At 34.1% G+C, this 25,043-nt stretch overlaps 1 protein-coding gene across 1 annotated transcript; it reads left to right on the top strand.

Annotated features, from left to right (window-relative positions):
- Nucleotides 1-1,908: 1,908 nt before the first annotated feature.
- On the top strand, nucleotides 1,909-5,440 carry LOC112768971 (ADP,ATP carrier protein 1, mitochondrial). The gene is made up of 3 exons (XM_025813353.3): nucleotides 1,909-2,020; nucleotides 3,719-4,592; nucleotides 4,850-5,440. The coding sequence occupies exons 2-3, from the start codon at nucleotides 3,729-3,731 to the stop codon at nucleotides 5,144-5,146; spliced, it is 1,161 nt and encodes a 386-aa protein (XP_025669138.1). The 5' UTR covers nucleotides 1,909-2,020; nucleotides 3,719-3,728; the 3' UTR covers nucleotides 5,147-5,440.
- The last annotated feature ends 19,603 nt before the right edge of the window (nucleotides 5,441-25,043 follow it).

The following is a 25,043-nucleotide window of genomic DNA, read 5'->3' as shown; positions in this document are numbered from 1 at the left end:
AGAAAATATATTCTCGAATTTTTCTAACAAATTATTTTTGACAGTCAATATTTATCAAAATAAGATTTAAGCTTTTTTCACAATTACATATGTTAAAAATACTATTTTTGACAAAACTTTTATTAACATATTTTCATAGTTAAAATAATGTCAAAATTTATTTTTTGACGAATTTTAATTTTTTTTGACACATATAGCTCTAAAAAATAATCTATATTATTGTAGTGCACATAAAATATGAAATAATCTAATACAAAGATTATTCATCTATGACAAATTTAATCAAAATTAGAAGTAATTAGTAATAAGCAGCATAATTCTTATGAATTGCATATTCACGATACTATTTGTCATTCTGTCTAAATCATGAGAATTATTTAATAGAAGCCATTCCGATAAACACGTCTAAAACGTTTTTTTTTAAGATGTTTTTTAATAATTAAAATTTAACACATATAATCGATTAAACCGTGTTATTTTTTATTAAAATTAGGCCAAACAAATTAATTTGACTGAAAAAATGGTAAATCAAATCTTAAACTGATATAAATTAATATTATTTTTTATAGAAAATAACTACAATACCCCTATTATAGAAAATGATTAAAATATTTCTATTATATATATTAATTTTAAGAATTCTAAATTTTAGCCTTTTTATTCTCTACCATCATACATCATAGGGTTAGAATTTAGAATTTTCAAAATTAATATATATATAATAGAGATATTTTAGTTATTTTTTTATAATAGGAATATTGTAGTTATTTTCTATAAAAAAAATATTAATTTATATCAGTTTTAGATTTGATTCATTATTTTTTTGGTCAAATTAATTTATTTAGCCTAATATTGACAAAAATAACATGGTTCAATAAATTATATGTATTAAATTTTAATTATTAAAAAATATTTTTTAAAAAAGACATTTTTAACATCTTTATCTGAGTTACTCCCTATATAATATAAATCTCAATAGTCATGAGAATTGAAATACTAATATACTTCAAGAGTACAATAATATACTTAAAAACTTTTCCATATGATGTACTCTTAAGAGTACAAAAGCACCATTTTAAAATTCAGTTTCGTGAAGATTGCTTTGGATTCCATATGTGATAGGTACTCAAATTTATTTAATATGAATCTTTAGTGTTTTAAAAATATAATTTCCTATTATTGAAATATTCATTTAATGTTTATATATATGATTATCTAATTTATTTTTTTTCCAAACACAGAAAATTTATTTTTTATTAAATCTAAATATAATACCCAATTTATTAGTAACTAATCTATTTAGTGCCTATTAATCCATTTTTTTATAAATATATTAATAATTATTTTAAAGTTAACCAAGATAGAAAATAACAAAATATTTATTTTATAAATTATATATAACAAAAACTATTTTAAAAAAATAATTTGAATACCATGTTATTTCTATGTTTCCATTATCTAATAGAAGATAGATATATAAATAGATATCTCCTTTATATAATAGCTAAAAGATAGATAAATAGATAGATAGTGGATAGAAGAAAAATAAATAACTTTATTTTTATACCGATATAAAAAATATTTGATATTTAATAGATGAATATCATTATTGATAAAAAAAAAAGAAATTACATTAAAAATGTACAAAGGATGAAAGGAAGGAAGAAGAAATGTATGGCCTATTATTTTTATTGAGTTGTTCCACAATTACTGGATGTAGTCAAAGGTGAGGGCTACATTTGTGCACAGTGAAAGTTTTCCTGTGAATGAATAAGGATTTATTATTATTATTTAAAGTCTGTTCAAAGCCACGCTTCTCATTTGGCCTTTCACATTTTTTTAACCCTACGATTCTTTCTTGTCAAAGGCCATTTCTTCCTATAAAGTCGGGTAGCCACTCTCTCATTTCTAAGGTTAAAAAAAAACTCCTTTCTCTATTCAAATACACACTCATTCCCTTCACACTCGCTCCTCATTTCAATTACTCTCACTTACACTCTCCTATTTTCTTTTTTTCAAGGTACCATAATATTCCTTCTATTCAAACTCGTATATGTTGATTTTGCTCCCAGCAAATTGTTCTTGTTATTTTTTTATCATCCTTTTATCGTTCTTTCAAGTTGAATATAGAAAGTTTTAGACGTCATGATTATGGTGCATGTTTGGATTGCCAGTTAGCTATACTCATAATCAACTATGGTTTATCAAAATTAATTATATACATTTTAGATTTTGAGTTAAAATTAATTTATATCATAAAGAGAAAATTTTCATTTCTCCAATTCAGTCATGGTGTTTATTAATTTTGGGTTTCCAAAATCAATTATTTTACATGATAATGCTACAATGGTACCAAAATTAAGCCAAACAAACACGGATAGAATTTCAGAATCTAATCCATTTTGGGTGGATACTGACATTAAATTCCTTTTTTATGATGCTTGTTTCCAGAAAGTTATTTCTTTTACACTTGTATAATGGATCTTCCCGTCAAACGGAACTAAAAAGTTTATTTTAATTGGGTCATTTTTATATCTGAATGATTTTTTCCTCTCAGTCTCACTTCTTGTTTTCTGGGTTTTTATTGGCTTATATCTGTTATTGTAGATCTCATTGATTTTTATATATAAGAGCATATTGGTTAAGTGATCATCATGTTTGAAAAAAATATTAAATATCTATATTATGATTTAAAAGCTTAGGTTTTGTTGCTTTTTAGCACATTGAAAATGATGATTTAAGGTATTTATGTATTACATTTCAATTTGTTATTTTGTCTTATTGGGATAAAAAAATAGTTTAATTTATTATTTTATTTCTAGTAGTATCTTTCAATTTTGTGTTGTTCCATTCTCTTGTCACATGATTGCATAGGTCATTGAGTAGTGTACAAAAATTTATCCATAGAAACCTTCATAATGTGACTAAATACAACCTCAATTTTTTAGTGCCTTATTTTTATTGAAAGAGTCTATTCAAGATTTGCAATACGTAATACATTAATATTTTTTTTTGGTGACTACATAATACATTAATATGAAAAACTCTTATTTAGAACATTTTAATTATGGCTTGGATGTTTGATATTCTTCATTTTTTCCCTCTCTTCCCTTTTACTTTTTAGCTTACAAAATTGCTTCTGATTTTCTTTAAAGATGGTACACTACAGGACATTTATGAATTTTTCTACTACTGTGAAGTTTAGAATTCAATCATAGTTCTTTTTATTTTTATTTTTTAAATATTATTATTAAGCATACTTTTTCTAATCTATGATGCTTTAATGACTTCCTTCTAGCCAAACTAACTTGTTATATATAATAATTTTAGCGGAAGTACAGAGAGTCAATGAATTATCTGTACAATGTGTATAATGGGCTGTATTGTATTCGATTCAGTATGATATCAGTTGTTTATTATCCCTGATACCTAGATGATTATTCTGAAAGGTATGGGTGTATTGTGTTTAATAAATTAGTAGTATTTTACCTTGAATGTTCATTTTTAACTCATATTGGGTCAAATAAATAACACATTATACACATTGTGCAGATACTCTATTAACTCTCTAGCGAAATTCATAATTTTATGGTCGAACAGATCATATTTATATATTATTTTCTGTGGTTAAATGTTAAGTTGTTAACACTTAACACATTACCTAAGTCTATGAAAACTCATATAATAACATAGAGTGCATGCTTCCATACATGATCAGGATAGTCACCATGGTCAATCCAAACCCAACTCTTGAAAAGTTTGCAAGGCATCTCCATCTCCATTCTGCTCTTTCCTCCGACATCCAAAGCAACGATGGATCCTTCCGCCGCCCTGCTTTAAACCAAAGGCGAACATTCTCGAATTACTCGAATCCTGCCTTGCACATGCCAGCATCATGCAAATCCACAACTGATTTCTTTACCGTTACAAGTGCCACAACGTCTCCTGTCTTTGTGGCAGCTCCGGCAGAGAAGGGCAACTTCTTTATTGACTTCATGATGGGCGGAGTGTCGGCAGCCGTGTCGAAAACGGCGGCGGCTCCGATCGAACGAGTGAAGCTTTTGATCCAAAATCAAGATGAGATGATTAAACAAGGAAGACTTGCTCAGCCATACAAGGGTATTGGTGACTGCTTTAGTCGAACAATTGCTGATGAGGGTGTGGTGTCTCTTTGGAGAGGTAACACTGCAAATGTGATTCGCTATTTCCCGACTCAGGCTCTGAACTTTGCATTCAAGGACTACTTCAAGAGGCTTTTCAATTTCAAGAAGGATAGAGACGGTTACTGGAAATGGTTTGCTGGAAACTTGGCATCAGGAGGTGCAGCTGGAGCCTCATCGCTCTTCTTTGTATACTCTCTTGACTACGCCCGTACTCGTCTTGCTAATGACGCCAAGGCTGCTAAGAAGGGTGGCGGCGACAGGCAGTTTAACGGTCTCGTCGACGTCTACAAGAAGACCTTGGCTTCCGACGGCATCGCCGGTCTTTACCGTGGTTTCAACATTTCCTGCGTCGGTATCATCGTCTATCGCGGTCTCTACTTTGGAATGTATGATTCTCTCAAGCCAGTTCTCTTGACTGGATCTTTGCAGGTTTCTATCCACAACTCTTTCTTCTATTTTCTAAACATGTATTAAACCACTCTTCCACCTTAGTCCATGACAACTAAATTATAATTTAATTTATGTATTCTGTTCGGCTGAATTTGTGGACCGCGAGACGTCTTTATTATTGTCATAGACTAAGGTGAAAGAGTGTTTTAATAACATGAATAAGTTCCACTCTTAATGTGTTAAGCTTTTTCTCTTTGTGTCTCCTTCTAACCTGCAATTTCTTATGAGGATTGCAGGATAGCTTTTTTGCGAGCTTTGCTCTCGGGTGGCTGATCACCAATGGTGCTGGGCTTGCATCATACCCAATTGACACAGTGAGGAGAAGAATGATGATGACCTCTGGTACAGCTGTGAAGTACAAGAGCTCCATGGATGCATTTACACAAATCCTCCAGAATGAGGGTGCCAAGTCCTTGTTCAAGGGTGCTGGTGCTAACATCCTTCGCGCCATCGCCGGCGCCGGTGTGCTTGCTGGCTATGACAAGTTGCAGGTTATTATGTTTGGCAAGAAGTATGGATCTGGCGGTGCTTAGATTTTTCAGCACTTCGATTCATATCTTAGCTATATAGATGGATTGCAGAAGAAAAACTATTCAACCTTTAGATTTGACTCATTATCATTGCTGCGGCAAATTTTGTTGATTTAATTTTGGGTCGGAATATGATATTTTTAAGTATAAATTATTTGAGTGACATATAGAGTAAATGTCACTATGAATTTTCAGTTTTGTATTATTTGAATTTTTTGAGAGATTTTCACTATTCCATACATTTTGTTATAGAGTTCCTCTCATCTATAGAATAAAATTGAATATGCCCATTTTTAATAGAGTATGTTTTTGTGATGATAGTTGTAAATTTCATGTTAGCGGAAATTGATAGAGTTGAATTCCTATTCATACACGCAAAACTTTTTTAACTTCTCATCTTTTGGCTTTGAACAAAAATGGTGGTCAAGGCATTTTTACATATTCAATTCTTAATTGAGACGCATTTATTTCAAATGAAATTAATTTTACGTAATTTTTAGAATTAAATACTCTTTTCATCATCTCTAAAATTACCAGGTGAAAATCAAAATAATTTTATTTTTTTAAATATCCTTAAAGTTAAAAATACTTTTAAAATCATCTTTGTTGAGTTTTGGACAAAATTGTCCTAATATTTGTTACTTAATTATGGAATTTTAAAAAGAATAATTAAATAAAAAGATTATATAAGTGTGGATGAAAATATAAAATAGATTAGAGTAAATACTCAATTTGACCCCTAACAATTTTTTCAAAGGATAATGAGGTGATGTGTCCGTTAAGTACCAGCTTAAATTGGCATATTAATAAATCACCCAACTCGGCCTCTGACAATTTTTAACAATATAAATTCGCTTTTTATTTGCGCAGAACCCTAACTGTGCTTCTTCCTCCTTCCTCCTTGTGTAGAACCCTAACTGTGCTACCACTATGAGCTATAGAGATCATTTTTTAGAACCTAGAAGTCACACTCTGTAGGGTTATAATGTTGGCAAAGAGAGTAGGAGTTGCATCTTTTCTTCTGGAAGTGTTGGGCAGCCAAGAAAGAAGAAATTCATGTCTCCAAAATGTCATTGTGGTATCTATTCGATTTTCTTCTAATCTTGCACAAAACTTGTTGAGTTAAGAAATTAACTAAATTAATTTAATGATGACAAACATTATTTTAGGGGTTAATCACGGAATTAGTTTTAATTGTGCTTGATTAAGTGTTGCAGGCCAAATCAAAAGAAACAGCAGCCCAAATGCAAGAAAACCAAAACACTGCTGGTGGGATGTCTAATAAACAAGGCCCAAATGAATATAACAAAGAAGTAACATGAGCTGAGAGATAAGTAAAACAAATCCAAGCCCAAAATGCATCATCTAAGTGGAAGCCTTCCAAAGCCATCACTCACATATGTGCTTCAGTCAAAACCAGAGAGAGAGAAAGAGATTCTTCTTCCTCATTTCATCAAAAAAGAAGGAAAGAGAAGGGTTAAGCAAGAAGCAAATGTCTAATCGCCAAATCAAACCGTGTTAAGCTAAGTCAAAAGATAAAGGTGGTTTATTTCCATTTGCATGCAATTTATTTTCTTCACTCCATCTCCAACTCTCTGCGACACTATTTTTGTATAAATGGCAAAAGGTAACTCTGATCTATGCTGCTGTAAATCAATGGTTCACAAAGTTACTTGGAGCCAAAGCACATTTTTAAAGGTATGGATTTGGGGCTCATCACTGAACATCCATTCTTGCTGCTCAGTTGACTTCGGTCAAGTAAGAGATTCAAATTTGAAATTCCTAATTTGGGGTTAATAAAAAAAATGAAATGTCACCTCTAAGAAGCACAAAGCTCAAAAAATTGACTTGAAAGAAAGCAACTCAGCAACATTAAAAAAGTTACAAAAAGAAAAATTTTGTTTCCAAGAAAGACGAAGGAGAGAGAACCAGGATTGAAGTTATTGTTCTGAGAAGTCTTCTTTGAGAGAGTTCATCAACTTGGACAGTGGTTTCTATCAAAGGAGCATTCCGCCAGAATGAGGGACTAAATCAAAGTCGTGCAAATCAGGTTCATCACATAGCAAAAGAGGCTGTTGAAACAATCAATCTCCTTCATGTTTTACATATTGAAAATTTTATTTTCAAGGTATATCTTTCTGTAATTTCTTGAGAGGCAAAAGGCAAATAGAGAGAGCTCAAGTAAAAGCCAATGAGTGTTATAAGGCTGAGTGATACACTTGAGTGAAAAGTCTAGAGTGATTTCAGATTTCTTTAGGTTGTTTATGGTGTCTTGTTTCTTGTACCTGTGAGGTACACTTTTCTTAGTTAGGTAAGCACTAAGAGTAAAGAGTTAGGTATTAGCATAGCTAAGTCAAGTTAGGTTAGAACTTGAGAGTGAAAGGATTGTGTCAATCCTGTGAAATTGGTGTATATAATACTTTAACTATAGTGAAAATTTCACCACTGTTGTGATGGAGACTGGATGTAAGTTGCATTGCACAAGGCAACTGAACCAGGATACACGATGGTGTCAGATTCTCTCTTCCCTTCTCTGTTCCATTTTTTGATATTCATGAGACAAAATGAAATTCTCTCATAAACTTTCGCTGCTGTGATTAAACAGAATCTAAGTGAAAGTTTATAAGTCAAGCCTTATTTCATTCAACTAAAAGAAGGTCATAGATTCAACCCCCTTCCTAAGCCTTCTACAACCTTCAATTGGTATCAGAGCCAAGTTCTCAAGAATCAAGCTTCACCGCTTGGAGCAAAGGTCCAATGGCAAACAACTTGGGCACAACCACATTTTCTTATACTCTAACTGAAGGCCTGTCAAACAATAGGCCTCCCTTCTTTAACGGAAAGAACTATGCCTACTGGAAAGAGAGGATGAGGATCTTCATCCAATCCATTGACTACAATATATGGAAAATTGTTGTAAGTGGTCCCAAGATTCCAACAAAAATAAGTGCTGATGAAGTGGTGACTCCAAAAGAAGAAACTGAATGGAATGAAGACGACAAGAAGAAAGTTGAGCTGAATGCTAAAGCCATCAATCTTCTTCACTGTGTTATCAGCTTTGAAAAGTACCGAAAAGTGTCTAGATGCAAGGTAGCCAAAGAAATCTAGGAGAAACTCCAGGTTACACACGAAGGCACTAAACAAGTCAAAGAAACGAGGATTAATATGCTGCAAAAAGAATATGAGATGTTCAACATGAAGGATGGAGAAAGTATTGATGAAGTGTTTGAGAGATTCTCAACCATAATCACCAACCTCGATGCTATGGGAACAACCTACTCAGAACAAACCCTAGTGAGAAAACTACGTAAAAGCCTCACAAAGGAATGGGAAACAACAGCCACCGTCCTAGCCGAGAGTAACAACATATGTCCCATAACCTATGATGAGTTGAGAGGAAAACTCATTGCCTATGAAACCACATACACAAACCCGGACTCAAAGAAAAAGGGAATAGCCCTTAAGTCAAAAATAGAATCAAAAGAGAGTGAGTCTAGTGATGGTTTTTCAGATGATGAACTTGTGTTTTTTGCTAGGAGACTTAGAAGGATAATGAGGAACAAAGGCAAGTACAATGGTTCAAACTCAAAGGAATACAAGAAGGACTTGAGCAAGGTGATTTGTCATCATTGCAAGGAGGCTGGACATTTTAAGTTCAACTGTCCGAAGCTCAAGAAGGAAGAAAAAGGAAAGAAATAAAAAAAAAGAGTGCTCATGGTATCTTGGGAAGATCTTGAGAATGATTCAGATGAGGAAGAAGACTCCGAATGCGAAGCACAAATCTGCTTCATGGCTGGTGATGATCAACTTGATGAGGTAAATTACTATGACTTGTCTATAGATGATTTATATGTTATAATTGATGATCTCACACAAAATTCTTCAAAACTGCTGGAGAAATACACTAAATGTAAATCTGAAGAAGAAATGTTGAAAGCTGAAAATGATTTTTTTTAGAGAAAAGGTGAAGAAAACTGAATGTACTTTGGATATTATTGAAGAAAACAGATTTCTAAAATCTGAACTTGAAAAACTAAAAGGAAAGCACATTGTGGATCCTTCTCAAGAGCTTATTTCTAAAAATGAAAGATTAAATGAAATGATTAAAAGGCTAAATGGTGATTTAGCAAAATTTACTCAAAGTTCTAGCAACTTGGACAAATTACTTGCAAGTCAAAGACCATTGTTTGAAAAATCTGGTTTAGGATATGTGACAAATGATGATGCTATTTTTGATAGGTCTCCTACAATATTTCTGGCCTCTTCATTGAAAACTAAATCCAACATGGAAAAATCTGCTTTGGGACATGTTCCCATATATGAAGAAAAATCTGGAAGTTTCTTTTCAAATGAAAATGCTTTGTCTTCTAGAACCGAAATTGTTTCTAACAAGTCGGGTCTAAGCTATGTTCCAACCAATGAGGTTACATTAAAAAAATCAACATTTAACAATAGAACCTCATCTTCAAAAAGCCAAAACACATTAAAAATTTTGGGTTGGAATGCTTTTGCAAAAAGGAACAATCATAACAAAAATTATTTTGTCAAAAGAAATACACCTCTTCTAAAAACCAGAAAATTTCAGTCTCTTAATTGTTTCCAGCATCATAATTCACTTCAATCTCAGCAACATGCATCAGGAAATCATTGTTTCAATTGTAAAAAATTTGGTCACTCATATTCACAATGCTTCATTACAAAAAGAATAGTAGGAAACCAAATTTACAATGTTGTATATGATTTCAATGCACTTGGGTAACCAAGGTAGATTAACTTCAAAGGATCCAAATTAATTTGGATACCTAAGGTTACTTGAAGTTTTAATGCAGATTTGCCTAGCATCCAAGAACAAAAAGGATATGTGGTACTTGGACAGTGGATGCACAAGGCACATGACTGGAAGGTCAACTTTCTTCATCAAACTAAACAAGTATAATGGAGGCTTTGTGACCTTTGGAGATGATGGAAAGAAAAAATTGTGGCTGTTGGAAAAGTAGGTAACAATCAATCTACTTTCATTGATGATGTCTTTTTGGTTAATGATTTAAGGCATAACTTGTTGAGCATAAGTCAATTGTGTGATTTGAGTTATTTGGTGATTTTTAAAAAATTGGAATGATGTGTTGTAAATGTAAAGACCAATGAAGTGTTATTTATTGCTAAGCGTTGTAATAATGTGTATGGACTTACCTTTGATGAACTAAAGGATCAAATGTAGCTTGTTTTCATTCTAAAGAATCTGAAAAGTGGCTATGGCACAAGAGATTGGGCCATGCAAGTATGTTTCAAATAAACAAACTTGTCAAGAAAGGATTAGTGAGAGGTCTTCCTTTGATAAGGTTTGACAAAGACATCACTTGTGATGCTTGCCAAATGGAAAAATAAACTAAGAGTTCATTTAAATCAAAGGAAGACATCTCTACTAAAAGACCACTTGAATTGCTACATATTGATTTATTTGGTCCAACAAGAACTCAAAGCTTAGGTGGTAAACATTATAGTTTAGTAATTGTGGATGACTACTCTAGGTTTGGTTGGGTTTTATTTCTTGCACACAAAAATAAATCCTTTTCGGCCTTTGAAATTTTTAGCAAGAAAGTTCAAAATGAAAAGGATTTAAAGATCTCTTCTATAAGAAGTGATCATGGAACTGAATTTGAAAACCAATTATTTGAGTCCTTTTATGAGAAATTTGGAATATCTCACAACTTCTCTTGTCCAAGGACACCACAACAAAATGGTGTCGTAGAAAGAAGAAACAGAAGTATTCAAGAGATGACAAGAGCCATGTTTTGTGAGAGCAATGTTCCAAAATTTCTTTGGGCTGAAGCGGTTAACACAGCTTGCCACATTTTGAATAGAACTATCATAAGAAAATTTTTGAAGAAAACACCTTATAAACTTTGGAAAGGTCACCCACCAAATTTAAATTACTTGCATATCTTTGGATGCAAATGTTTCGTTCTAAATAACAAAGACAATTTGGGAAAATTTGATCCAAAGGCATATGAGTGCTTATTTGTAGGATACTCTATAAATAGTAAAGCATGTAGAGTATATCATCAAGATGCAAGGATAATTGAGGAGTCCATACATGTTACATTTTGTGACACTAACTTGGTTCAAAGTATTTTGGAAGATTTTGATGCAGAAAATCAGGTTCAAAAGGACGATGAAAAAGCACAAAATCATGAAAATGAAAATTTTGGACAAACTAAACCAGAAACTGTAGCTGTTGTAGATTCAGCAAGAGACAATTCTATTTTGTCTCATGAATATGGAGGAAATACTAAAACCACCAGTTCCTTGAATCCTTTAGTGACTGAATCTGCCTCCAAGTCCACTCGACCTCGTGAATGGAGATTCTTAAAGAATTATCCTAAGAAATTTATCATTTGGGATGTCACACATGGTGTCAAAACTCGTTCCTCAACTAGAAAAGCAAATGAAGAAATAAACATTGCTTTTCTATCTCAAATGGAACCTCAAAACGTCAAGGAAGCCCTTAATGACCCCTCTTGAGTAAAGGTAATGGAGGATGAGCTTCATGAGTTTGAGAAGAACCAAGTTTGGACATTGGTTCCAAAGCCAAGTGGAAAGAAAGTAACAGGCACCAAATGGATATTCCGGAACAAACTTGGTGAAGATGGAAGCATTGCTAGAAATAAAGCTAGATTGGTGGCACAAGGATATGACCAAGAAGAGGGAATATATTTTGATGAATCCTTTGCTCCTGTTGTCCGAATGGAAGCCATAAGACTTCTTCTAGCTTATGCTGCTTTTTGTGGTTTTAAATTATATCAAATGGATGTAAAATGTGCATTCTTGAATGGTGTGATTGATAGAGAAGTGTATGTGGCTCAGCCACCTGGTTTTGAAAATAAAGAATTTCCTAACCACGTTTTCAAACTATCAAAAGCTCTCTATGGTTTAAGACAAGCTCCTAGAGCTTGGTATGAGAGACTTGACTCTTTTCTTTTGAAAAATGGTTATCAAAGAGACACCACAGACACTACTCTATTTATCAAAGATTTTAATGATTATTTCATTCTAATCCAAATTTATGTTGATGACATTATTTTTGAATCAGCTAATGAATCCCTTTATACTGAATTTGGAAAACTCATGACAAGTGAATTTGACATGAGTATGATTGGTGAACTTAATATTTTTCTTGGGCTTCAAATTAAGAAAACTAAAAATGGTATTTTTATTCATCAAGAGAAATATGCCAAGAAACTAGTTAAGAAATTTGGTATGGAAAATGCCAAACCCATGGAAACTCCCATGCACCCTAATTCAAAATTTGAAAAGGGAGAAACTGAGAAAGATGTAGATGAGACTAGGTATAGAGGAATGATTGGCTCTTTTATGTACTTAACCTCCTCTAGGCCTTATATTGTGCAAAGTGTTGGAATGTGTTTAAGATTCCAATCAAAATCAAAAGAGTCACATCTTTCAACAGTTAAGAAGATCATTAGATATGTTCATGGCACATCCAATTTTGGTTTATGGTATCCTAAGACTGATAAATTTTCTGCAGTTGGTTATTATGATGCAGATTTTGCTGGTGATAGAGTTGATAGAAGAAGCACATCAGGGATATATTGCTTCATTGGAAAGTCTCTAAATGTCTGGTCAAGTAAGAAGCAGTCCACAGTGGCTTTATCCACCGCAGAGGCTGAGTATATAGCTGCTTCTTCTTGTTGTTCTCAGCTTATTTGGTTAAAAACATAGCTTACTTATTATAAATTAAATGCTGAAAATATTCCCTTGTTGTGTGACAATGTGAGTGCAATTAATATCTCAAAGAATTCAGTTTTGCACTCTAGAACTAAACATATTGAAGTGAGATTTCACTCAATAAGAGAACATGTTCAAAAAGGGGATATTAGCATTCAATTTGTTAAATCAGAAGAGAAATTAGCTAATATTTTCATTAAACCACTCACTGAAGACAGATTTTGCATGCTTAGGACTATTCTAGGGATTTTAAGTCATGATTCATTGTTTGAAAGTTGCTAATGTGTTTGTTGAAGTTTGTCTCATAGGTTGGGATGAGACAACTCTGGGCATATGAAGAACCATCACTCTGAATTTTATTTATTGGGCTGATGAGCACATGCTGAATCTTCTGGGCCAACCTTAAAACTCAGAATCTGGGTGGTCCAACATGTTTCCTTAAAATGAACTATCTCTGGGCCCAAGTGAGTGTTACATCATCCATGTATTTTATTCTTTATTTTATTCCTTTTGTCCTTTTGTCAAAAGTTTTCAAATTTAAAAATTAATTTTTGTTTTATTTTTAAATAAAGTCAAATCACTTTTCTTTGTGAGGTCAAGTCTTTTCAGTGTCAAATCACAGTGATGTAGTTACATGGGTACAAGAAACCTTCTTTATGGCAATTACTTAACCTCTCTCTTCATAAAGCCTTCCACTAACCCTTCGGTTTCTCCCCCACTACCTTTAGTGCTTCTCTCTTTTCAAAAACCAGGGCTAAACCAATGAGGAAGAAGGTTATTCAGCAGAAACCCCCGAGTGAAAATTTTCTCAAGCTTCCTGAATCTTCTAAGCCTCCCACTCATTCATGAGACCAGACATTCACTCCCTCACCCTCTCCTCCTACATCTCCTCCTCGCACTAACCCTATGGTGCGGACCAAGACCACACCAAGATATCCTTCCTCTGCCAAGCCAACACCACCACCGAAGGAGCCTCCTTCGAAGCCGAGTTCTTCAAAACCTAGCACCTCTAGAGGGAAGCGCCCGGCTGAAACAGAGTCAGCACTTGAGCCAACTCAAACTAAGCCAAGGTCTATTCCCAGTCGTCCTCAAAGAGGTAAACCTCATATCCTTCTTAAATCTGTTAAGGAACCAGACATTGATCCCTTTGCACACAAATCTCACTTTATGACTTCCCACTCAAACTATAAGCCTCACAGATTTAAGTTTGCCATGAATAATGATTTTTATGAAGGAGTTATTCAACACCGTACCCTATGTCCCTCTTTTCTTGCTGATTTAGCCAATCTGAAAAAGAAAGGTTTTTCTTTTGTTAAAAATTTAGAATTTCTAGACTGGAATCATCTTTTTAACATAAAAAAGCCAGTGTACCCGCTTTTACTCAAAGAGTTTTATGCTAATATGACTTACCATGAGGGGACTGTTCATTCCTATGTAAAAGGCCGTGACATAATTTTGAGCAATGAAACCATCAGTGATTCTCTGAAATACACTGATGTTGGTGCATGTGCCTATACATCTGGTAAATGGGATGAAGGGTTGGGTCTCTCTTTTCATGATGCTCTGGCCCATGTATGTGAACGTATTTCTTTGATTGATGGCATCACTCCAACTCACAAAGCCCTGGGTCACTCTCGTGCTCAGTTACATCGCATAGTGAATCATATCATTCTCTCTCAAATTGGTTCATTTCACAGGGTGTCATACTGTGATACTCTTGTTTTGTATGCTATTCTCACAAAAACAAAAATCTCTTTTGCATATTTAATGGCAAGGTATATGTTTGAAGCTGTTAGAAGTGAGAAGGATAAAGCTCTTCCTTATGGCATGTTCTTAACCTGTATTTTTGAGCATTTTAGTGTTGATTTATCAAATAAGTAATATGAAAATAGACACTCATATCTAAAAGGAGGTGGTTCAGTGAAATAGCAGAAAAAGGGACCTACTCGTTCTGAAAGGGTGGTTCTTGATGATGATGATGACGATTTCATTCCTGAAGAATCTCCTCCTCCTTCCACCATGGGTACCTCAGTCTCAAATGGACAAAAATGTGCATTATTTGAGATTGTTAAGGATGTGATGCAAGAGTTTGTCTCTCATTCCAACCATATGATTGCTATGAGTAAAGAAAAGAGGAAGCTTACTGTGAAACATGAGAACTTCCCTCAGAAAATCAAGAGATAGAGTGGCGGTTTTTATGAAGTTCATTGACAATCTCCAAGAGGATGACAATGCTACCACTGATCTTGAAGAAGAGGCAGGTTCTGATGAGGATGGTTCGGATGTCTAGGGTTATTCTCCCTGTTTTACTTTATGTCTCATGAACTCTGTTTTATTTTCATTTTGAACTTCTCTATGTTTTTTTTGGATGACTGTAATACCTTTAACTAATGTTGCACTTCAGTTAATTACATGCTTTGAACTTTGAACTAATGTGTTCTTGCAGGCTTTTGTTGCTCTTTAGTTCCATCCTTGATGACAAAAAGGGGAGTAGTAGATAGAATAGAATTGTTTAACTTTGCTGGCTACTATGATAACCTTTGTTTTGAGAATTGAACTTAAAAGTCTTGTGCTATGTTTTGTTTAATTTGAGCAGTTTAGGACTGGATAGCTGTAATTATTGCTGATATGTCTTGCTTAGTGTTGGGCTGCTTTTGTTTTGTTTTTTTTTTTTTTTTTTGCTGCTAGTTGTGCACCACCCCTCATTAAGTTAAAATTGTGTATTGTGCTTCATTGTGTTCTCTATAAGAATAATGCAAGCATGAAGAAAGAGAAGAGCACAAATCTAGGGGAGCAACATAAAAAGCAAGTGAGATCACTCAAAGGGAAGTTCCTTCAACTTTATTTGAATTCAATTCAATTGATCAATGTTTTAACTATGTTTGTCATCAAGGGAGAGATTGTTTAGTTAAGAAATTAACTAAACTAATTTGATGATGACAAACATTATTTTAGGGGGTTAATCACTCAATTAGTTTTAATTGTACTTGATTAAATGTTGCAGGCCAAATCAAAAGAAACAGCAGCCCAAATGCAAGAAAACCAAAACACTGGTGGTGGGTTGTCTAACAAACAAGGCCTAAATGAATATAACAAAGAAGTCACATGGGCTGAGAGATAAGTAAAACAAATCCAAGCCCGAAATTCATCATCCAAGTGGAAGCCTTCCAAAGCCATCACTCACATGTGTGCTTCGGTCAGAACCAGAGAGAGAGGGAGAGAGAGAGAGAGAGAGAGAGAGAGAGAGAGAGAGAGAGAGAGAGAGAGAGAGCTTCTTCTTCCTCATTTCATCAAAGAAGAAGGAAAGAAAAGGGAAAGCAAAAAGCAAATGTCTAATCGCCAAAATCAAACCGTGTTAAGCTAAGTCAAAAGATAAAGGTGATTTATTTCCATTTGCATGAAATTTATTTTCTTCACTCCATCTCCAACTCTCTGTGACACTATTTTTGGATAAATGGCAAAAGGTAACTCTGATCTATGTTGCTGTAAATCAATGGTTCACAAAATTACTTGGAGTCAAAGCATATTTTTAAAGGTATGGATTTGGGGCTCATCACTGAACATCCATTCTTGATGCTCAGTTGACTTTGGTCAAGCAAGAGATTTAAATTTGAAATCCCTAATTTGGGGGTTAATAAAAAAAAATGAAATGTCACCTCTAGGAAGCACGAAGCTTGAAAAGTTGACTTGGAAGAAAGCAACTCAGCAACATTGAAAGAGGTACAAAAAGAAAAATTTTGTTTCCAAGAAAGATGAAGGAGAGAACCAGGATTGACGTTATTGTTCTGAGAAGTCTTCTTTGAGAGAGTTCATTAACTTGGACAGTACTTTCTATCAAAGGAGCATTCCGCCAGAATAAGGGAATAAATCAGAGTCATGCAAATCAGGTTCATCGCATAACAAAAGAGGCTGTTGAAGTAATCAATCTCCTTTATGTTTTACAGATTGAAATTTTCATTTTCAAGGTATATCTTTCTGTAATTTCTTAAGAGGTAAAAGGCAAATAGAGAGAGCTCAAGTAAAAGCCAATGAGTGTTATAAGGCTGAGTGATACACTTGAGTGAAAAGTCTAGAGTGATTTCAGATTTCTTTAGGTTGTTTATGGTGTCTTGTTTCTTGTACCTGTGAGGTACCCCTTTCTTAGTTGGCTAAGCACTAAGAGTGAAGAGTTAGGTATTAGCATAGTCAAGTCAAGTTAGGTTAGAACTTGAGAGTAAAAGGATTGTGTCAATCCTGTGGAATTGGTGTATCTAATACTTTAATTATAGTGAAAATAGTGGTGGAGACTGAATGTAGGTTGCATCGCACAAGGCAACTGAACCAGGATACATTATGGTGTCAGATTCTCTCTTTCCTTCTCTGTTCTGTTTTCTGATATTCATGAGACAAAATGAAATTGTCTCATAAATTTTCACTGCTGTGATTAAACAGAATTTAAGTGAAAGTTTATAAGTCAAGCCTTATTTCATTCAACTAAAAGAAAGTCGTAGATTCAACCCCCCTCCCTTCTCTAAGCCTTCTACAACCTTCAAAACTTAATTCAGATAGGTTCTTCTTGGGATGCCTTAATTACAATGTAAGTATTGATTTATAATTTTTGCATGAAGTTGGTTTTTTTATATTTTTTAAATTTGAAAATTTTATATAATTTTAATGGAAAGAAGATTGAAGGAGGTAGAACATAGAATGAAGAAGTTAGAGATAGAATTGTATTTGAAAAATCAAAATGAAATTAGATCTCAAGGTGGTAGATATTACTTCAAATATTTTAGGCTTATAATTTTGGGTATAATTAGTATCATAATTCCTTTAGTCTTTAGGACATGTCTTAAGTAATTGTCATAACCTTAGTTGTGGCATTTTGTGATAATTATGTTGTTTTGTAATGCTTTTAAGATGTAATTAAACATGTGTAAGATTATATTTTATGTTAATAAATTTGCTATCATTTTAATCTGAAATGATATTGTATTGAAAGAAATTAGATTATACTATAAATGTGTAATCACATATTTTGATGGATGAATATATAAAAATCTGGATATACAATAATTGTAAGCTAAATTTGAAATATGTATTTTATCAATATGAAAAAAGTCTCTACAACATATTTTCATATGTGCTATATGATAATAAAGATGGAACTATGAGCACAATTCAAAATAGTTCCATAATTTATTATAATAAACTTAGCACCAAAGTATGATTGTTTGTGCAGTAGCAAAATAATGTTTCTAAATTACTGGTTGTCTAACTTATATACCAGCGAATAAGTTTATAACTATTAATGAACCAAAAGATAATTAATTGAGTTCATAAGATACATATGACTCTTCACTTATAGACCAGCAAAATACATATGAGTCTTCACTTAGTGATTGCAATCCATTAATGAATCTCCTCAAGTGTGAGTTGGAGGCCTAAAACCAGGTGTTGACATGAAGGTAAACAAACTGCCGGATGTCCCTGAGATAGCTGCTCCAAGTGGCTCTAGATGGTTTTGAGTGGGTGGTATTAGAGGCCTCACAATGGTTTGCTTTATTCGGAACCCAACAGGAGGTTTGAAAATTTATTGAGTAGCCTACACAAGATAAAATAACCATTTCAGCACAAAAAAATGAGCAACACTAAAGTCACTAAATATAACAACATACTCACAGGTCCATCATTATGGGGTGCAGATTGAGATAAATCAATTTCTTCAACAAAATTTACATTGGGCGAGGCTCTCACTTTTAGCATCTTTTTCTTATTCTTTTTTGCCTTTGTCTGAAAATGATGATACAAATATAATATATAGATTTAGTAATTTGCAATCAATAACACATAACAGACCTAGCAGAATTCACACAATTAAAAAAATAGAATACAAAAAATAACAAATGCAACCATCGGATCATGATGTTGTCCTTACTTGTTTGTTGCAGCTCCAACAAAAGTCCCTGATTGAGTTTTGCTTGCCTTCTTTGTCCTTTTAGTCTTTGACTGCCAATTTGGATCCTTAGGTGCATCTTTGCAAGTCTTGTGATAATGAACTTTCTCTCCACACTTACTACGAGTTATTTGGTATGATCTCCTAACTTTATTGCCAATCACCATTTTGATAGGAGCTTTCATCCTCCTAAGTTTTGCCGGCCAGCTGGACGTACGATTGGGGGAGGGAGGATTCCTTGACAATCGGTGGGGATAAAATATTTCTCACTATTTACTAGTTGGATGACATAGGAGTATGCTGCTCGGACAACATCCATTTTCAGTGATTTATCGACAAAGTCTTCTAATTTGTATCCCATGTTTTTCAATTTAGAAATTGCAACAACTGCATGCTTGCATGGAAGTTCTACATACATTTTTAACAAATCAAAGACCATAATGAATAGGTATAGATATAGTTGATATAACTAATGATAGCATAGTATACATGGATTACCTGTGAGCTACCACACATTGCATGTGCAAGTGTGCTCTTTAAGATTTACACCAAGCTTGTGGGAATTTCTTTAAACTTTATAGATAGCTTTGTTATTATCTCTACTCCATACTGCATTCCACTTGTTGCTTTCAGGCATAATAACCTGTTCCAGCTTAATCTGTTGCATAGGAGCCAATTTACCATTGTATTTAGCTAGTTTTCTCTTGTGATTGGCCATTTTTTGCATAATATAGCATCTCAACTCCTCACACATGATTAATATTTGTTTTTCCCTATAACCAACAATCTTGGCATTCCATACTTCACACATATTGTTGGTTATGTTGTCCACTTTTGGTCTATGACTGAAGTGTGATTTTAACCAACATGATGGAGCAAATCGCATCATATGCTCCCATGCATTTACAATTCATCTGCTTCAACTTCTCCATGTTGTTATTGAACTACACCTCAGTAGTTGACTTTGCGCACCTCCAAACCATGCTTTTGGACTCTTTGTCTTTAAATTTCCTTGTGAAATTCTTCCAGATATGAAGTACACAGTTCCGATGATTTGCATTGGGCATAACATAATCAAGGGCAGCTGCTAACCCTTAATTCAATCCAACAACAAAATTCAAAACAAAGTTCACTAATAAAATATACTAACAAGAAGCACTAAAGAAAAATTCACTAATAAAATACACTAATATACTCCACTAATAAGATTTACTAAATGCATTAAGGACAACATCCACTAATAAACTCCTATACCAGAATTCAGCAACACCATAAACATCATAAATAAACTTCACTAATAAAGTCCTATAACAGAACTCAGCAAAATCATAACATCATAACTAAACTTCACTAATCATACTCTTATAACAAAATTTAGAATACATTATAACAGAATTTATAACTAAACTACACTAATCATACTCTTATAAACACAATTTAAATAAACTTCACTAATAAACTCTTATAACAGAATTCAGCAAAACCATAAACATCATAAATAAACTTCACTAATCATACTCTAATAACAGAATTCAAAACACATTATCCTAGAATTTAGAATACCATAAACATCATAAATAAACTTCACTAATCGTACTTGTAACACCTTAATTACCCTAAACCTTACCTCGCGTCGTAAAGCAAAGGTTAATCAGAGGTTATGACAGTTATAAAACTTATACAAATAATATATAGAAGAAATAATATATTCTAGAAGCCTAATGAAGGATACAGCTCAAAAACAGGATTTAAAAAGCGCAAAACGCACTCACAAAATACTGACTTAACGCACAAGAAATAGCTATAATATAACAAAAGATAATAGTATAATAGCATAGGAATCTAGCCACGGCTCGCGGAGTTTAAGCCGACTAGTTATATATACAGACATACAGAAACCTGAAAGTTAAAACAACTTATACAAGTTTTTCTCTCAAAGTAAGCCTCTAGGCAAAAGTAAATACAAAAGTGAGAGATAATACAAAATAAGCAAAAGACTCCAAAACAGATAAAGATCCTCCGCTCTGTCACCACCGAAACAACTCACCGAGGTGGTTGGGACTTGCATCTGAAAAACAACAATAGAATATGGTATGAGAACCGGTGGTTCTCAGTATGGTAACAATGCCCAGTAATATAAGATGTAAGACTCTGGGACGCCGAAGGTAATCCTGGAACTTCACATCGCATACGGGTATTCAAGCTTAAAACAAAAAATATAATGTAAATCATAAACAGTAAACAGGGTTATCTAAACTTAGGAGATTTTTAACTAATATCAAATCACACAACTGTATCCCACAGCCGCTACCAACCTACCCTCCATGCGATCCCATCGCCGCCGCCTACCTAACCTCCTCAATACCAGACAATGACAAATAATGCAAGCAAGTAAAACACAAGTAATAGACATGTACAGCAAGTAAAACAACTAGCAAATAAGCATATTATTCATTTAGGCAAGAGATGCAATTAGGCAAAGCAAACAAAACACATAGTAGATGCACATGATGAATGCCTGTCCTATTGGCTCGTGACATCACTTGTCAGTCTATAAATGCCAACCCGACACATCCTTTCGGATGTTGCCTTCCTGCCACGTCTGAGGATATAGCGCCTAGCACGCTTTTGTTCTGAGGATATAGTGCCTGGCACACTTGCATGCTCATTCCAAAGATATAGTGCCTGGCACACTCTTGCGGCAGAGAAGGAAAACAACATCATCATCTATTTCATCATAAATTACTCCAAGGATATAGTGCCTGGCACACTTTCCACATCCAACAAAGTCCATCCACCTCAATCATCACCAGTCATCAATAATTCTTATCTCAATCCACTTTTATTTATCAATTCTCAACGTTCCAAGGATATAGTGTCTGTCATACTCTCCACATAATTCAATAATTTCATCATTCCTTTCCAAGTTCTCAACTCATCACAACCATCATCAATTCATAATTTCCTTTTTGAACTCAATAGTTCATCAATTTCTCAATTCATACATCTTTCTTCCTTCTCACTCTATCAAACCCATCCTCAGTACACCAGAAACCTAAGCCTCCATTTTCTAATTTTTTAAGATAATATCAAATTAAACCTCCTACAATCTTTCCCATGTTTTGATACCTGAAAATAAGTTTAAAAGTATTAAATAGGTGTCACAGAAGTTTACAAACTTGTTGGGAAGGTGAAATAGTTGAAAACAAAGTTTAAGTTTGAAAAACAGGGCGTATACGCACAGGGGTATGCGTGCGCACGCCCAAAAAACTTTTCAAAAAGTATGCGTACGCATAGAGGTATGCGTACGCACAAGTACTAAATTTTACAATTATGTTCACTCACACAAGGCGTGCAAACGCCTCCAACAGAATGCACTTCCCAACGTGTGCGTGCGCACAGATTATAAAACATCATTGGTTATGTGTGCGCACAGGTCGTGCTAGCGCTGCCAACAGCAAGTCTTCCCATGTGTGTGCGTGCGCACAGGTTCAAAAAATCACAAGGGTGTGCGTGCGCACACAGACCAGAAATCACAAAATTCTGCAACTTTGCAGAATTTCAGATTTTGATACCAAACTTTGAATGATCATAACTTCCTCTACAAAAATCCAAATTTTACAAAATTTATATCATTTTGAAGAGTTTTCAATGGACTTTAGTTCTAAACAAATTTCATCAACTTTTGAAAACTGAGGCATAAGTTATGACCCGTCAAAGTTCACTAAAAACCAGTTTTTTTCCAAATAGCACAAATTTCTCAATTCCTTGCAACACACAACCAAAACCAATTCAAACTATTCCAGACTCAAATTCCCATTATAACTGACCCTTTGTGTCATATTCCCCATTCATACCAACTTTTTCTCAAACACATTACCATATCATCAATCTCAACATCACATATATCATACTAAACCAATTCTCATTCCACACAATCATTCATCACCATCATATCGTTATCAATCATCATAACTAAAATCATTCAATCTCAGCCTTTCTCTTCAACATCATTTTATCAACATTAATATCACCTCTCATAAAAATAGTCAAAATTCATCAATTCATCATGCATCCTATCTCAACAAATCAACCAACCAATATCATAATATATCATTCTAATTCCTTCCACCCAACATCACTCAATCATCATCAAGCAACACCAATCAAAACCCTTAATCATCAACATCCAAAACCATCATAAACACTCATAATCAAACTCTAACATACACAACTCATAAAATCTTCATCACAATTCACATGCCACATACATAATCCAATCCACCATTTATTTAAATTCAATCCTATCTTAAGGTCAACTAGCCTAAGTGTCCAGAAACATTACATATTACATAAAGGAAACCGAAACCATATCTTGGCCGATTATCCTCCATGCAAGAAACCACCAAAAAGCCAAAACAACTCCAAAAAGCACCAAAGCTCAAACTAACAACACATATATCACCAAATCAAAACCTAGAACTACAACATACAACACCACAAGGGTTTATGAGCAACCTTACCTTGTCCAAAGAATATTTGGGCAATTTCCAATAGTTATCCGTTGCTAGAGATCACCTAAACAACCAAAACCACAAAAATCTACTCAAAAATCATAACCCAAAAACGCAGAAATCTAGGGCTGGAAACTGGAGCTTGATCTTCAAGTTCTTACCAAGTTTTCTTAGATAGAAATAAAGAGCTCGACGAGAGCTTCGCGTGATCGCAAATGGCTCGTCAATCGGAGTTCCGTAGCTCAAGTTATGGCTCCCGAAAGGTGGAGGTGAATAGTAAAATCACCTCTTCTCCTCTCTTCTTCTCAAACTGCGCCCCTCTCTCTCTTTGGGCTGGAAAAATGAGCTCAAAGCTCATTAAAAGGTACTTTTATATATTAGACTTGAGCCCAACTTAGGCCTGGTCCAAGCGCGTAGCGTTTTTGGTTCTTTTGGCCCATTTTGGGCCAAAACCTTTAAGATTAGTGTCCAATTTTCGATTCTAAATTATTTTTGTCCTTTCAAACCAACAAATCAATTTTCAAAAATCTTATTTTCCTCAAAATACACAGTACTGGATAGACTCGAGCCGGTACTGCCAGCTTAAGCACCAGTACGCATTTTTACAAAACTTTTCGAAGAAGGTACATTTTCCAACTCAGAAAAATCAATTGAAATCAAATTTCACCTTTATATTTTCAAATTAAAACTTCTAAATTTTGAATCTATCTCGGGCACTTAAAATTAGTATTTTATTAAAACGGTTTTGCGTGACAAACTCCGGTTCTTACAATACTCTTATAACAAAATTCAGAACACATTATAACAGAATTCAGAACACCATAAGCATCATAAATAAACTTCACTAATAAAGTTCATTAATAATACTCTTTAGCATGTTATAGAATACTTACCTTCTGTTGGTCCGAGACGAAATTCAGTTCTTCATTGCAAACATCACCCAAGTCTTCTTTCAACCTTGTTAGAAATCACTTCCATGTCTCGGTGTTTTCATTGTCCACCACTGCATAAGATATAACAAAGAAATGATTATTTCCATCTTGTGCTATTTTAGATAGGAGTTGTCTACCATAATATCCTTTCAGAAAGCATCCAACAAGGCCAATCAATCGCCTGCAACCAGCCTTGAACCCAAGCTTGCAAGCCTCAAGCAAGATGTAAAGCCTATCAAACATTGGCAGATCCTCTGGTTGAGGTATCGTCCACATCATTGCAGTGGAACCTAGGTTGCTCCTTAACAGCTCACTCAAGTAGTTTTGTATTTTACCGTATTGTTCTCATACTTTTCCAATTACTTGTTCCCTTGCAGCCTTCAAGGCTTGCGATCATCTTGTCATGCAGTTGCACATTATACTCTTCAACCATGTGCACCTTAGCCTCTTTTGGTGTCAAGTCCGACCGAATTTCCAAAATTTTAACCAACTTGCTTCCAGCCAACTTGCGGTCGGCCAGATTAGAACTAAAATCCCTCCCACACGTATGGTTATTTACAAAAGTTTTGATTTGATAGCAACAATCTCTAGAATTTTATGAGGTATAGATTAACCACAGATATCTTTCTTCAGCACACATCGTCCTAATTCTTTCCGGTTCATTCCTAATATATCGGCATTCCTTTTTCTCATAGACAAAGTAATCCTTCAAGCACTTCTTGAACTCAACCATTGTGTCAAAATCCATACCCAACTCAAAGTACACTTCTCCATAGCCA

Source organism: Arachis hypogaea, chromosome 18, assembly GCF_003086295.3.
Source record: "Arachis hypogaea cultivar Tifrunner chromosome 18, arahy.Tifrunner.gnm2.J5K5, whole genome shotgun sequence".
Classification (NCBI taxonomy): domain Eukaryota; kingdom Viridiplantae; phylum Streptophyta; class Magnoliopsida; order Fabales; family Fabaceae; genus Arachis; species Arachis hypogaea.
This window is presented reverse-complemented; position numbering and strand designations above follow the sequence as displayed.